The sequence below is a fragment of the Sphaeramia orbicularis genome, chromosome 13, assembly GCF_902148855.1.
Source record: "Sphaeramia orbicularis chromosome 13, fSphaOr1.1, whole genome shotgun sequence".
In the NCBI taxonomy this organism is placed as follows: Eukaryota; Metazoa; Chordata; class Actinopteri; order Kurtiformes; family Apogonidae; genus Sphaeramia; species Sphaeramia orbicularis.
In genome coordinates, this window is record NC_043969.1 from 8,204,134 (window position 1) to 8,216,612 (window position 12,479).

The 12,479-nt window shown below is 37.3% G+C and overlaps 1 protein-coding gene across 2 annotated transcripts in view; it reads right to left on the minus strand.

The window, feature by feature from the left end:
* The window catches only part of acsl3a (acyl-CoA synthetase long chain family member 3a), a 42,491-nt gene that overhangs the window by 7,548 nt on the left and 22,464 nt on the right, over positions 1-12,479 (minus strand). For both annotated transcript variants that reach the window (XM_030152928.1, XM_030152929.1), the window contains exons 7-10: positions 8,677-8,800; positions 8,450-8,521; positions 3,992-4,131; positions 2,807-2,979 (exon numbers count right to left, since the gene is read on the minus strand). In XM_030152928.1, coding sequence (XP_030008788.1) covers positions 2,807-2,979; positions 3,992-4,131; positions 8,450-8,521; positions 8,677-8,800 — 509 coding nt within the window. The remainder of the gene's footprint in view (positions 1-2,806; positions 2,980-3,991; positions 4,132-8,449; positions 8,522-8,676; positions 8,801-12,479) is intronic.

Sequence of the window (12,479 nt, forward strand, 5' to 3'; positions counted from 1 at the left end):
TTGGTTTATTGTGCCTGGGAAAGAGCGGGAGTTTATCCAGTATCGAAGTAACACACTGGCACTCAGCAGCGTAGTTCAGAATCACATCACCACAGATATGCACTGCATTCTTTTACGTCTTATGAATCAATTATCCAATCTTCTCTGTTTAAAAAAGACATCTGGAAACCTGGATCTTTTGAGGATTGTGATTTTAGGAATCTCTGTATTCTTTAGAACTACAAAAACGAAACCTGTGACCACTAATGTTTATAATTTCATCATATAAAATTTCATCACAATTTCACCACAAGCCAACGCAAAATGGGTCTCTCAGGGAATAGTGACTTACTGTGGATGTTGAATTATGATCAGCGTTCTAACTTCCATTACACAAACAGATAACCAACTCCTTCCTCTGCTCTCTGTGACCCACACACATTGCATCTATTAATCATTTTCCTGTCATTGATTTTCCCATCCTAAGGGTAAAATACCCCCTCGGTCTTTATCTTTTTTTGCAGGTTATGGAAACTCCAGCTTATTCTCAGTCACTTCCGGCAGTTCCTCAATAATGGGGATACATTTCCAGTAAAACATTCATCTTTTGAGAATACTGTTTTAATTCAGTTTATGATAGTGTTTGTTTTTTTATGTTATTCTCAGTCACTTCTGGCAGTCATTCAATAACGTGCCTACTTTCCAGTGAAACACGTGCCTCCGAAAGGGATGATTTTGAAAATGTATGATAAGATGAAGGATTAGTAAGTCTTCCTTCGGAGGTTGACACAATTCTCAACACAATTAGCTGGAAAATTCATTCATTCATTCATTTTCTGAACCCGCTTTATCCTCACTAGGATCACAAGGGTCATTGGAGCCTATCCCAGATACTTATGGGTGAGGCGGGATACACCTTGGACATGTCACCAGTTCATTGCAGGGCTGACATATAGAGACAAACAATCACTCTCACATTCACACCTATGGGAAATTTAGATTAACCAATTAACCTATCAGTGCATGTCTTTGGATGGTGGGAGGAAACAGGAGTACCCGGAGAGAACCCATGCAGACACGGAGAGAAGATGCAAACTCCACACAGAAAGGTCCCATCCCCATCGACTGGTGTTGGAATCGAACCCCAGACCTCCTTGCTGTGAGGCATGAGTGCTATCAGTTGGAAAATTACCCCCCAAAAAAGTACAAGCCGAAAACAGGCCTGTTTTCTAGCTTTTTAAATATACACAGTTCTGACAAGTTAATGACGCTACAAACATGATCAAATCAAAATCAAATTTTGATTTGATTTCATTTGAAACATGATGATTTTACACAATATGATGTATTGGTGTAGATTAAATTACCAACAGTTTATAAAGTAGTTGACAGGAGCTCAGTTTGTGCAGCAATAAAATGGAATATACACATTAATGAAGTGGTAAAATTAAAAGAAACCATTTTATGTCATATTTGAAATACACTACTTTTACTTTAATAAGGTTTTGAATGGAGTAATTTCATGCGTAGTGAGGTTTTTCACAGTGGGGTTTAGCCCTTTTACTCACTTCAATGATGTGGATACTTCAATCACTAAATACCATTATGTTAAGCCTTTTAGACCTGGAACTATTTTTGTTGCAACTTAAGTGAATTATCATCATTTATTATGATTCCCTCTGCATTTTTCAGTGAAAATCTGGTATTTTCCAATATTTATTTTACTGATTACTGAGGTCATTGTATCAGAGCACAATAAAACTGAAGCAAAAGTGATATTCAGTTAAATATAGCATGAACTGAAGGCAGAAATAAGTGTCTACAACCACTGTCATTTGTCATTTATTGTGAATCAATGTTGCAGAAAATGATGATGTTTCCATGTTTACAAACAGGGTCAAAACACGGTATTCGAAATCTCTCTGATGGGACATTTTAGAGAAAATTTGACAGATTAGTGTTGCTGAATGACCCACATTTTTACTCTTAAATTAATTTTTGCTATAGTTGGACCATAAAGGATTATTCAAAACAAGGAGCTATTTTATATTGAAATAAATGTTGGAATGGCAACCAATTAAAGTTTGCTCTCTGACGGGACATTTTTGGACCCTGGTATTTAAGGCTAAAACTCCAACTAAAATTTCTCATTGGAATATCATTTAATCTATACCTGTGCAATTCATATTGCAAGGTATAAGTCTTAAGAAGTAATTAAGGCCTAAATAGTCAAGGTTTTTGTACTTTCTTTGATAGCATGGGCTGTTGAGTGTAAAAAGTCCTTATCTCTGACGGGACACTTTTGACCACTATTTAAAAATCTGACAATAGAGGTAAAGAAAAAAGACACCCTGTTGTACCTAATGAAATGTCTTTGCATGAGTACTTTAAAATAACATTTCTGTCTTTTATAAACATCACCTGATGCATTGTGTTGAGAATATTTTAAAAATTATAATGACACATTGATAAGGCACAGTATAATTTTTGTGCAATCCACTATCCATTACTACTACCAGTACTCAGTACTAATGAACATTGTCCATGATAGACATTCTATTATTCATATAAAGACATCTTTTTTCCTTAGTCCTAGAAGCCATAGCTTCTCTACATTAGGGATTTCAACCAGTAACATTAACTGGTGAGGGGAACATGTAACATACAGAGCCTTTGAACATCCAAAAACACACATCTCATGCTACTGAAAAGCTGAAAAACTGCATTTTACCTGAATTATTTAAATGCATTGATAGGATCAGTGGGTCAACAGTTATGGGAGTTTATATCAGTAGATGCTTTTGCTCTTAGAGGGGTAATTCCTTACGTTCGCTGATGGTTCCAGCTCCACAGGTCTCTGTCAGGCCATATCCCTGACCCACTGGGCAGCAGAAACACACATTCATGAAGCGCTGTGTGGCTGCAGAGAGCGGTGCTCCACCCGATAACAAGACTCGTGTCTGACCACCAAGGAGGGACCTCACCTTCCTGAACACAAACCTGTGATTTGGACAAATTGGTGATTTAATATAACACAGTGACTTAAAAACCACTACAGATGGTCCAGAATGCAGCAGCGCGTCTGGTCTTCAATCAGCCTAAAAGGGCACGTCACCCCCTTACTCACTGAGTTACACTGGCTACCCATAGCTGCCCGCATCAAATTCAAATCGTTAATCCTAGACTACAAAATTCTCAGTGGGTCTGCTCCTACCTACTTAGGTGTACGGATAAAAGCTTATGTTGCCCCACGACCACTCCGCTCATCTGGGGAACGTTGTCTGGTGGTCCCCAGACCTTGTACAAGACAATCCAGGCTCTTTTCATGGGTCGTTCCACGTTGGTGGAACGCTCTACCAAGTGCTACAAGAACAGATGCGTCCCTGCCTATCTTCAAGAAGCTCCTGAAGACCCAGCTCTTCCGAGAGCACCTCCTATCCTAACACTTTCAAACATTCCATTTTAAATATTATAATAAGGTTTTTCCCAGGATTATCACAGATTCTTCCAGGATTATCTCTGGTCCTGCCTCTCCCCTGCCCTCATCATCTCCACTCACTTATCCTCAACTGCCTCCATGTGTCTCCCCCTACTCCCCCCTTCTCCCCCTCTCCCCCAGTCTCTGTCTCTATCGCTCTCTCTTTTTCTCTTTCTTTACCCTCTCTCTTTAACCCCAACTGGTCAAGGCAGACGGCCATCCTCCAGGAGTCTGGGTCTGCTCCAGGTTTCTGCTGTTAAAGGGAAGTTTTTCCTCGCCACTGTCACCAGTCACAAGTATTTGCTCCTGGAGGATTCTGTTGGGTTTCTGTAAATTGGCTTAGAGTCTGGTTTTGACCAACTCTATATATAAAGTGTCATGAGATAACTTTTTTGTGATCTGGCGCTATATAAATAAAATTTGATTGATTGAGTGATTTGATTGGTTTTCCCCTGTAAGTCGCTTTGGAAAAAAGCGTCTGCCAAATGCATAAACATAAACATAAAAAGCCACTTGAAAAATTCATCTACATACCTGTCACATAGAGGGGTACTGTATCCTTTGGCAAGCTGCTCCAGTTTGTAGTTGTATGCCAAAATAAAGAGTGTTCGCTGGACAGAGTTCATCTCCTCAACTTTGGTCATCACATTCTTATAGATACGATCCATGATCTCCTGATGCCGGGAAGGAGGCAGTGTCAGAGGTGAGAAAGAGAGGTGATACAGACATAGATGGAGGCAAATAAATTACTCGAAAATGAAAGAGGAGTGAGGGGAAGGGATAAATCAGATAAACTGAAACTAGAACAGATGACAAGATGATAAATGTTGGTCAGTAAACACTCCTTTTATACTTATGCGCTTGTTGATAAAATACATATATTCAAGATTTACTACTGCATTGACCCGTGGGGAACCACTGGTTCTAGATGAGGTCGTTTTTATGTGGGGGAGAGCTGACTTTTGGGAAAAGATGTTAGTCTATATTTTCAAAATACTGACATAAAAATTGTTTGGTAAATCATTCTTTAAAATTTAAATGACAATCAATACATTAATACCAATATCTAGGGACTCAAGTTAGTAACTGTATCGTTCCTGTTTTTAACTTAATTTCCCGTTATGCAGTGTGGTATTGGGCTTCCTGTCAACCGCCATGGGCATAGCAACATGACTGTAAGGCTATTGTATTCCAAAATTACTAATATCTCCCAAAATATAGGTCATGCAGCTTTTAATACCTAGTAGATTACAAGGGTTGACAGAAAAATCCCAAAGACAGTCACATCACTTAAAAGAGACTGAAAAAAAACCTTATTTTTTCACTGTTGCTCCCATAGATAATAGAAGAAAAAAATGTGTGAAAAGTGTCCAGTCTCAGCTCTGATGACATTTATTGTGAGATCTAAATAAAAAACAGAACAAATTTTACTAAATATAGGTTCACACAACCAGTTCAGAAATTATTTTAATGTGGAAGACATGTGTGCTTCCACAATTTAGTTGTATAACAGAAATACTCCCCAGGGAATTTCATAACAGAAGTGACCTAAAAACCAAACCAGAAAAACCAAAACCAACCGAAAAGCGAAAGCACTGCTAAGATTTCCATTTGTTGGAATGACTAAAAGTTCTTAATGAAACTCCTGAAAATTAGGGGTTAAATAAGGTCTAATGGTTTGTGAAGGCATAACTTTGTTTAAACTGTTACGTGGTTAAAGCTTTAAGGTGGACGCCACATGTTTCTTATGGCTAGTGTATGTCCAACTAATGACTGTCTGAAGATCCAGTCACTGCCAGTAACTTCTGAAAAAGATCTGGATCTAGTTGCTTCATAAAGCTTCATTCATACTTCTACATTAAGATATTATAGGCATGCCTTATAAGATCTTATAAAATGGCTTATAAAATATGTACATCCACGTAATCTAGATTAAAACAACACTCTTTAAAAAATAATTATGGGGTTAAGTGCCATTTAAAGTGGAACGTGGTTGTTTGTCTGGCACAAAAGGCAATGACTGAGACTCTGCGCAGTAGGCTGTAAATTTTTTTCTAAAAACATTGTGAGGGGAACTGGACATTACACATGTTTATGATGACTATGTACACTTAATCATTTTAAATACCATGCAAAATAAGGCAAATGAACTACAAAACTAATATATGTCTGACTTGACCAGGATACTTACATAGTATGGTGTTACATGGTATTGTAAAGTTACAGTTTTTGCCAGCACTGCCAATGAAAGTCTGTCTAATTTGGCAAGAAATCACATTTAGACACAATGTCATGGACTCAAGTTGAAGTCCCATTACATTTAGTGACATATATTCATGGTATGTCATTTAATTCTAATGAAAGTGAATTACTCCACTGAAGCTTAGAAGTTTCCGTTAGAGATTCCTCTGACCTTGAGTATTGGTAGATTTATTTCACATAAGTATAAAAATGGATAAAATAACACAGGCCTAGTTGTCATTTGTATTATTGTATTATTTGTATTTCAGCCGAGCTTCTGTCAGCCTGCAGCTGTGGCTACATATGTAGTTTACCACCAGAGTGTGAACGTGTGAGTGAATGAATAATGGATCTACTGTGCACGCTTTGAGTATACGTTCATAGAAAAGCGCTATATAAATTTTATCCGATATTATTATTATTATTCAATGCAGAAATGTACACTTTTAATGTCATGCCAAGAGGAAGCTGTCTCAAACTGTATATTAAATCAGGGACACTTCATTATCCAAATCACTGCCTTTAAAAGTTGGCCTGATAATTAAATAGGGAAAAGGGCACAAACAAAAAAAAAAAAAACAATAAAAAGCAGCTGTGGGTGTATACGTGTGTGTGAAGCTCAAGCGATGAGAGAGGAAGTCGACACAGGATTCATGCTGCAGCCCGTTGTCATATCATAGCAAACAATTTGGATGTGTGTGTGAGTGCGCATGAGTGTGTGTTATGGGGATAACCACATGGGGCTTTCTCACGTTCTGTTTACAGCTGTGAATGGTTCCAGACACTGAGGCCCTCTGCCCTTTACACTACGACCACTGGGACATGGGGGGTAGGGGGATCCGGGGGGGTTGGGGGCGAGGAGGATGTTCTTATGATGAGAGAGGCAGAGATTCCAGCAGAGACAGACAATTCTCTTAAACTGTCCACTTTCACTCCAACATGAGCAATAGAAACACAGTGTCTACTGGTTTAGTCATTGCAGATTTCTTCTTAGGCATTATAGTAAGAAATAGTTGGCACAGTATGGAAAAACGCTGATTAAAAAAGAAAGCTGCAATTTCAAGATCGATTTTGACTTGAATTTTATGGTAGATATAGAGTTTTATCAGGTCAACATCATTTCATTTGTAAATTTACATTCATTCCTCACATTCAGGCTGTTACAGATTCAGGAAAAATGGAACAGGGCAATTTATGGCTAATAGTGACATAAGATGCATCAGTGTGCTTTGCAAACTGGTGATTGTAATGGTCACTGAAAGATGTAGTCCTTCAGGAGAAAACAGTGACAGAGGATTGCCAGTTTGTCTATAAATACAGGAAAATGTATTTAAAGTATGGAAAGTCAAAGTAATCATGTAATGAAATGGTTCCTGTCATTGTTTTACTGTTAAATATAATGTTTTGGATTCATTTTACTGCTGCAGATGTATTATGTTGAACTCATTTGAAATATTTTGTTTGGTATTGGGAGTTTAATTCACAGCAATGCATTAGAAAATCATATTATATGTAGTGCCACTGTCCAGTGAGAATCACATATCTATTAAAATTTAGCTTTTAATGAACTCAAAAAAAACAAGCCTGTTTTCACCTTTGTGACAATGTATTTTCCACTTCATAAAGAGTTTTATTCCTACAGTTTGAAGATTCCTGCAAAATTTTGAGAAATACCTCAAGCTGTCAGACAAATGAGGTGAAGTAAAAAGGAGAAAATGTTGGGATGTAGCATAAAATAGAAATATGCAAATAAACTGCTAGTTCCGCAACTGTGTACAGTACACTTTGTTTGAAATAGTACTTAGATATACAGTCCTGTGCAAAAGTCTCAGTCCACCTTCAGCGTTGTTGTTTTTTGCAGGGTTGTAATGTACACACATTTATTTCTCATTCTGTTTTCTTCAGGTACATCAAGAAAATACAGGAAATATGTGCACAGCCTTAAAAGACACACAAAAAACTGAACTAAATGGTTTCTACAGGTTAAAGTTACTATTTAGTGTGACCCCTGACCCCATGACAAGAACCAGCACAAACAATTAGAAACATCTGACCTGTGTTGGATGAAACCTGGTATAAAATATCATAAAATTAATGCAATAAAAAGCATATTGTCTGAACAAAAGGACTAAAGACATGTTAAGTGCGAGGGTTAGGTCACACTAAATGCATGTGTGTGGTCATTAGAACCTCACTAACCCAAGAAACCTACTGCCGGTGTAAGACTTTTGTACAGTACTGTAGTCCATCACTGGTTACCATTAAAAGAAGCCAATGAGAAGTTTAACACTTAAATGAGAAAAAATAATCTTTTCAAAATTACTTTTAACTGCACAAGAGGATCTCAATTTCTGTAACTGTCCATCAATAGTCAATCAATGAAAGCTGTGCAATGCTGTATAGCCTTTATAAAACAAAACCATATCATGGAAAATTATTTCTTGTAGTGGCCCATTGGGTTTAATTTTCAAGTTTTTTATTTTCTCAGTGATTTGTTTCCAGTTTTGCTTCAGTGTTTTCCATGCATCCCTGTCAGTACAGGAACTGATCCAGCACATCCAGGCCTCCTGGAATCTGTCCCTGCCTCCCCACAGGTGACAAACAAAGTGAAATCTGACGGGTCAAGGCTAAGACTCAAAGAGTTTGAGCCAGCGGTGTCATTTGAAAACCAGACATGGATACTTTAAATGCTCTAATAAGGTTATACTACATAATGCACAGTGTGCAACTGAGGGCATTGCTTTGACATACCGGTACAGCTGCCATCAGAGTGGGCTGCAAGACACTGGTGTCTCCTTTACTTCCCCTCTTGATCTTGGTTGACTGCATTTAGGAAAAAGGGCCATTATGACAAAAGCCATTACACACAGTAGACTTTCAGCTTCTCTACTGAGCCAAAACTTTAACTGTAATGATGTATCTGCAGCTGTTTACCAAGTGTTCTACTACTTATTGTGTATAGGATGTATACAGAGTACCTGGTCAGCAAGGGTCTGAGGAGACGAATATCCGATACTACAGCCATGAGAAATACACACAAGCTCTGCACTTAGCTCCAGAACATGGGCCAGCGGCAGGTAGGCGATGTAGATGTCCTCCTCACTATAAACAAAAAAACACTCTTATATCATATCAAGTAGTTGGTTGAGAGAAATAATTCTCCGTATCAGGAACATTAACTGGCTGCTTTGTTACAGAGAGCAAGTGAGCAAATTTCATTTTCACAAAGTATGATTTACTGACCACATATTTCACTAAACAATTACTTCTGGTTAATTTTGGTGTATTTATAACAAGCACATTTGAATTTACATTCCAGTCGACACAAGTAGACAAAGACCTAAACAGTTTTACGACTAAACACTAAAAGAAAAGCCATGATTTTCATGAGAGGGGAGACTGTGATGAAAGGAAGCAGATCCAACTCCTCTAATCTCCATCCATCTCCCCATCCTCCCATATTTATCCTTCACTCCCTTCCATCCGCATTTCCTCTCACCCCTGCTTCATTCCTCAGAAAAACATCATTTTGTTTTAACATAAACATCTCTGTTTCATGATGGTACTGTGAGGCTGACTCATACCTCCGCACGTGCTTGGTTGACATGGAATTCCCATCTGGCAAGTTAGTCAATTATGCACTATCTCACAGATAAGGAGCATAATTTATGTTAGTCATCGCACAGATTAGTCAAGAGGGACAAATAAGAGGGACATTAATGTCTTCATAGTGCTGTAATTAAACAGGTTCTGAAGACTTTCTCGGAATCAGTGGCTTTAGATTTATGTAGCACTGTACTCTGTAGTGTTTGATTATCTTCAAAAAGCAGCAGTAATTTACACTCACATGACAAGTATTATCATGTACTATTTCTCTATGGAGGCACACTGAATATCACACACTGTTCCTGTGTTGTATGAGAACTAGATGTATTCCTTTAATGTTTTATATATAGAAAATACAGTAAAATGCAGTTTAAAACAAGGGTCTTTATCACCTGGGAACCACATGAATCTGAAAACTAATTTCAGTCACACCTGTTGCAGGTCAATCACAATGATTTTATGAGGTGTTATTCATGATGACATTTAATTAGTCTGATTGATTATTGGTCTATGCAAGTGTGCCCAGAGGCATTTTGGTCTGTGCCTATATTGATGATGCCCCCTGGAAAATAATAGGAAGACAATTGATCTGGACAACACAGGTTAAAAACTATGCATAATCAATAAATTAACTCAGGGCATCTCTGATTATACAATTTGAATTTATCTGAGATATAATAGATTCAGCTGAACTTTATTGTTTTTGTCAGTGCCATAGAAGCTCCCTTCTGCTGAGACAGAGTGAATGTAAAATATCATACCATGCCTCTGTGATAGTTTTGCAACCATGTTTTGAACAGAAGACCACTTCTGACACAGTTGCTTAACAGCCATCACTCATTTTAGGCAAATTCTCTCTCTATCATTAAGTAACTTGTCAAATGTTTTTATTTTTTATTTTATTTTATTTATTTAACCTTTATTTAACCAGGAAAAATCACATTAAGATAAAGAACCGCTTTGACAAGGTAGTCCTGGTCAAGATAGGCAGCAGTATATACAACACACAGTCACAAGATTACACAGTTAAAGCACATATAACAAACACACTTGAGAATAAATAGTTAGTAAAAATAACATTTACAAGCAGATGAAGAAAAACAAGTCAGCCTCAAGAACTCTCAGTTTGGACTTAAAAGCGCTCAAATAAATTTACTCAGTTTCCAGTCTTTCTGCAGCTGATTCCATGCATAAGGTGCAGAGTAAACAAAAGCCCTTTGACCCAGTTCTGTACTGGGTCACAGGATCAATGTCAAATTTTACATTTCTCTTTCTGATAAAATAAAGAACCATATCATCATCCTACATGACAGCTATAGAAGAAGCTAACTTGTTATGCATTCAATTTGGCTGCAGCTGAATGGATTAGAGGTTATCTTACCAGTGCAGAATTTATAGTACTGTTTAATGGTAGCTTTTCTGATACTCAGACGCTGTGTTGTGGAGTGCCCCAAGGCAGCTGTTTAGGACCACTTTTATTTTCTATTTTTATAAATGATTTGCCTTTTATTTTGGAACGTGCCACCATTGCTCTGTACGCAGATGATTCTACCATTTACCTGTCTGATCCTGATATTGGTGAACTTAAAAAAGCTCTAAATGAAGAGTTAAAACTAATTGCATATTGGATGAGAGAAAATAAATTAGTGCTCAATACCAAAAAGAGTAAATGTATGGTGTTGGGATCAAGACATCTTTTAAAAGACTCCCGTTTTGAATTTGTCTGTAGCAGGAACTATGATTGAACAAGTAGCAGAGGCTAAGCTGTTGGGTGTGACTGTTGATAGTATGTTGATTTGGAATACTCATATAAAGCAAATATTAAATAAAATAGGCAGAAGCATTGCTGCTGTTAAACAATGTAGAAATTACATACCATATCAAAATGGAAAAAACATTGGTGGAATCATTAGTTCTGTCCCAGTTAGATTAATGTTCAATGATTTGGTCAAATGCATCAGAAATAAATCAAAATAAACTTCAAATCGTGCAAAACAAAGCAGCTCAAATAGTCCTAAATTGCCCATTCAGAACAAGCACTAGAGACACCCACAACTGACTGGCCTGGTTACATGTAAAAGGTAGAATGAGAAACTCTTTGGTTACATTTATTAGAAACATCATAATTACAAAAACACCGGAATTACTTTACAGTAAACTGACATTCTTCTGTGACATCTATCAATATTCCACATCCCAGTCAGGGGAGAGACGTTTCCTGTTGCCTACCTGTAGGATGAATCGAATACAGGGAAGTGTGCAATATAGAGCAATGGTGGCATGGAATGCACTGCCACAATTTTTTATTTCAGAAATTCAAGCAGTTGGTTTTTCTAAAAGGTTAAGAATTTTCATATTTACCCAAGAATAACTGTCTAAGCTATTGCAAATCCTATAGTGATTTGTTTTCTTTTGTTTGTTTTAGAGCTGTTTTTGCTTTTGTGCTTTATTTTATTTTTTTAGTTTTTGTTGTTGGCACATTATAGTTATTGTAGTTGTTTTGCATTGTGTACTTGCTGTTGAATTTTGGTTTTCATGTTGTTGTGTTGTGTGCATGTACATCCTGTTTGTTGAGCGCGTTGTGGGGAATTGTGGTGCTTTGTTTTTATGTTGTTAATGACCCTAGGAAGAGTAGCTGCAGTGAGTGCAGCAGCTAATGGGGATCAAAACTGATAAAAAAAAAACAGCTAAAAAATAAAGTATAACTGTCTTAATATTCCTTGCATAAATACATCTCATGTTACAAAAGTTCAGCAGAAAATACTCTAATTCTGGAGCGGCTGACAGCTTCCACAGAGATGTTTATCAAACTTGGAATTCTGTACCACAGATATTTATGAGTTTCTATTAGAGTTTGTGCACTCAGCAACGAGGACCACAGATCTGACAGCAGAATAACACTAACTGCAAAGTGTATGCTGTTTTCTGCATCATATTGTCCTGAAATGAATGTTGCACAAATGGTAACTCCCCATAAGCAAAACCATTTGCAACTGGACCACATTATCCAGATGTGTGATGTGTGAAGATAAATAAGCCTGATGAAATGGACTAAAGACTAGGAATGGTTAGTGAGGACAATTGTATTAAAATTGCACTTTTAAAAGGGATGAGGAAGGATTTATAGCCCATACTTTGATTGGGCCAATCAAAATATTTGTGAGTGGTTGTGATA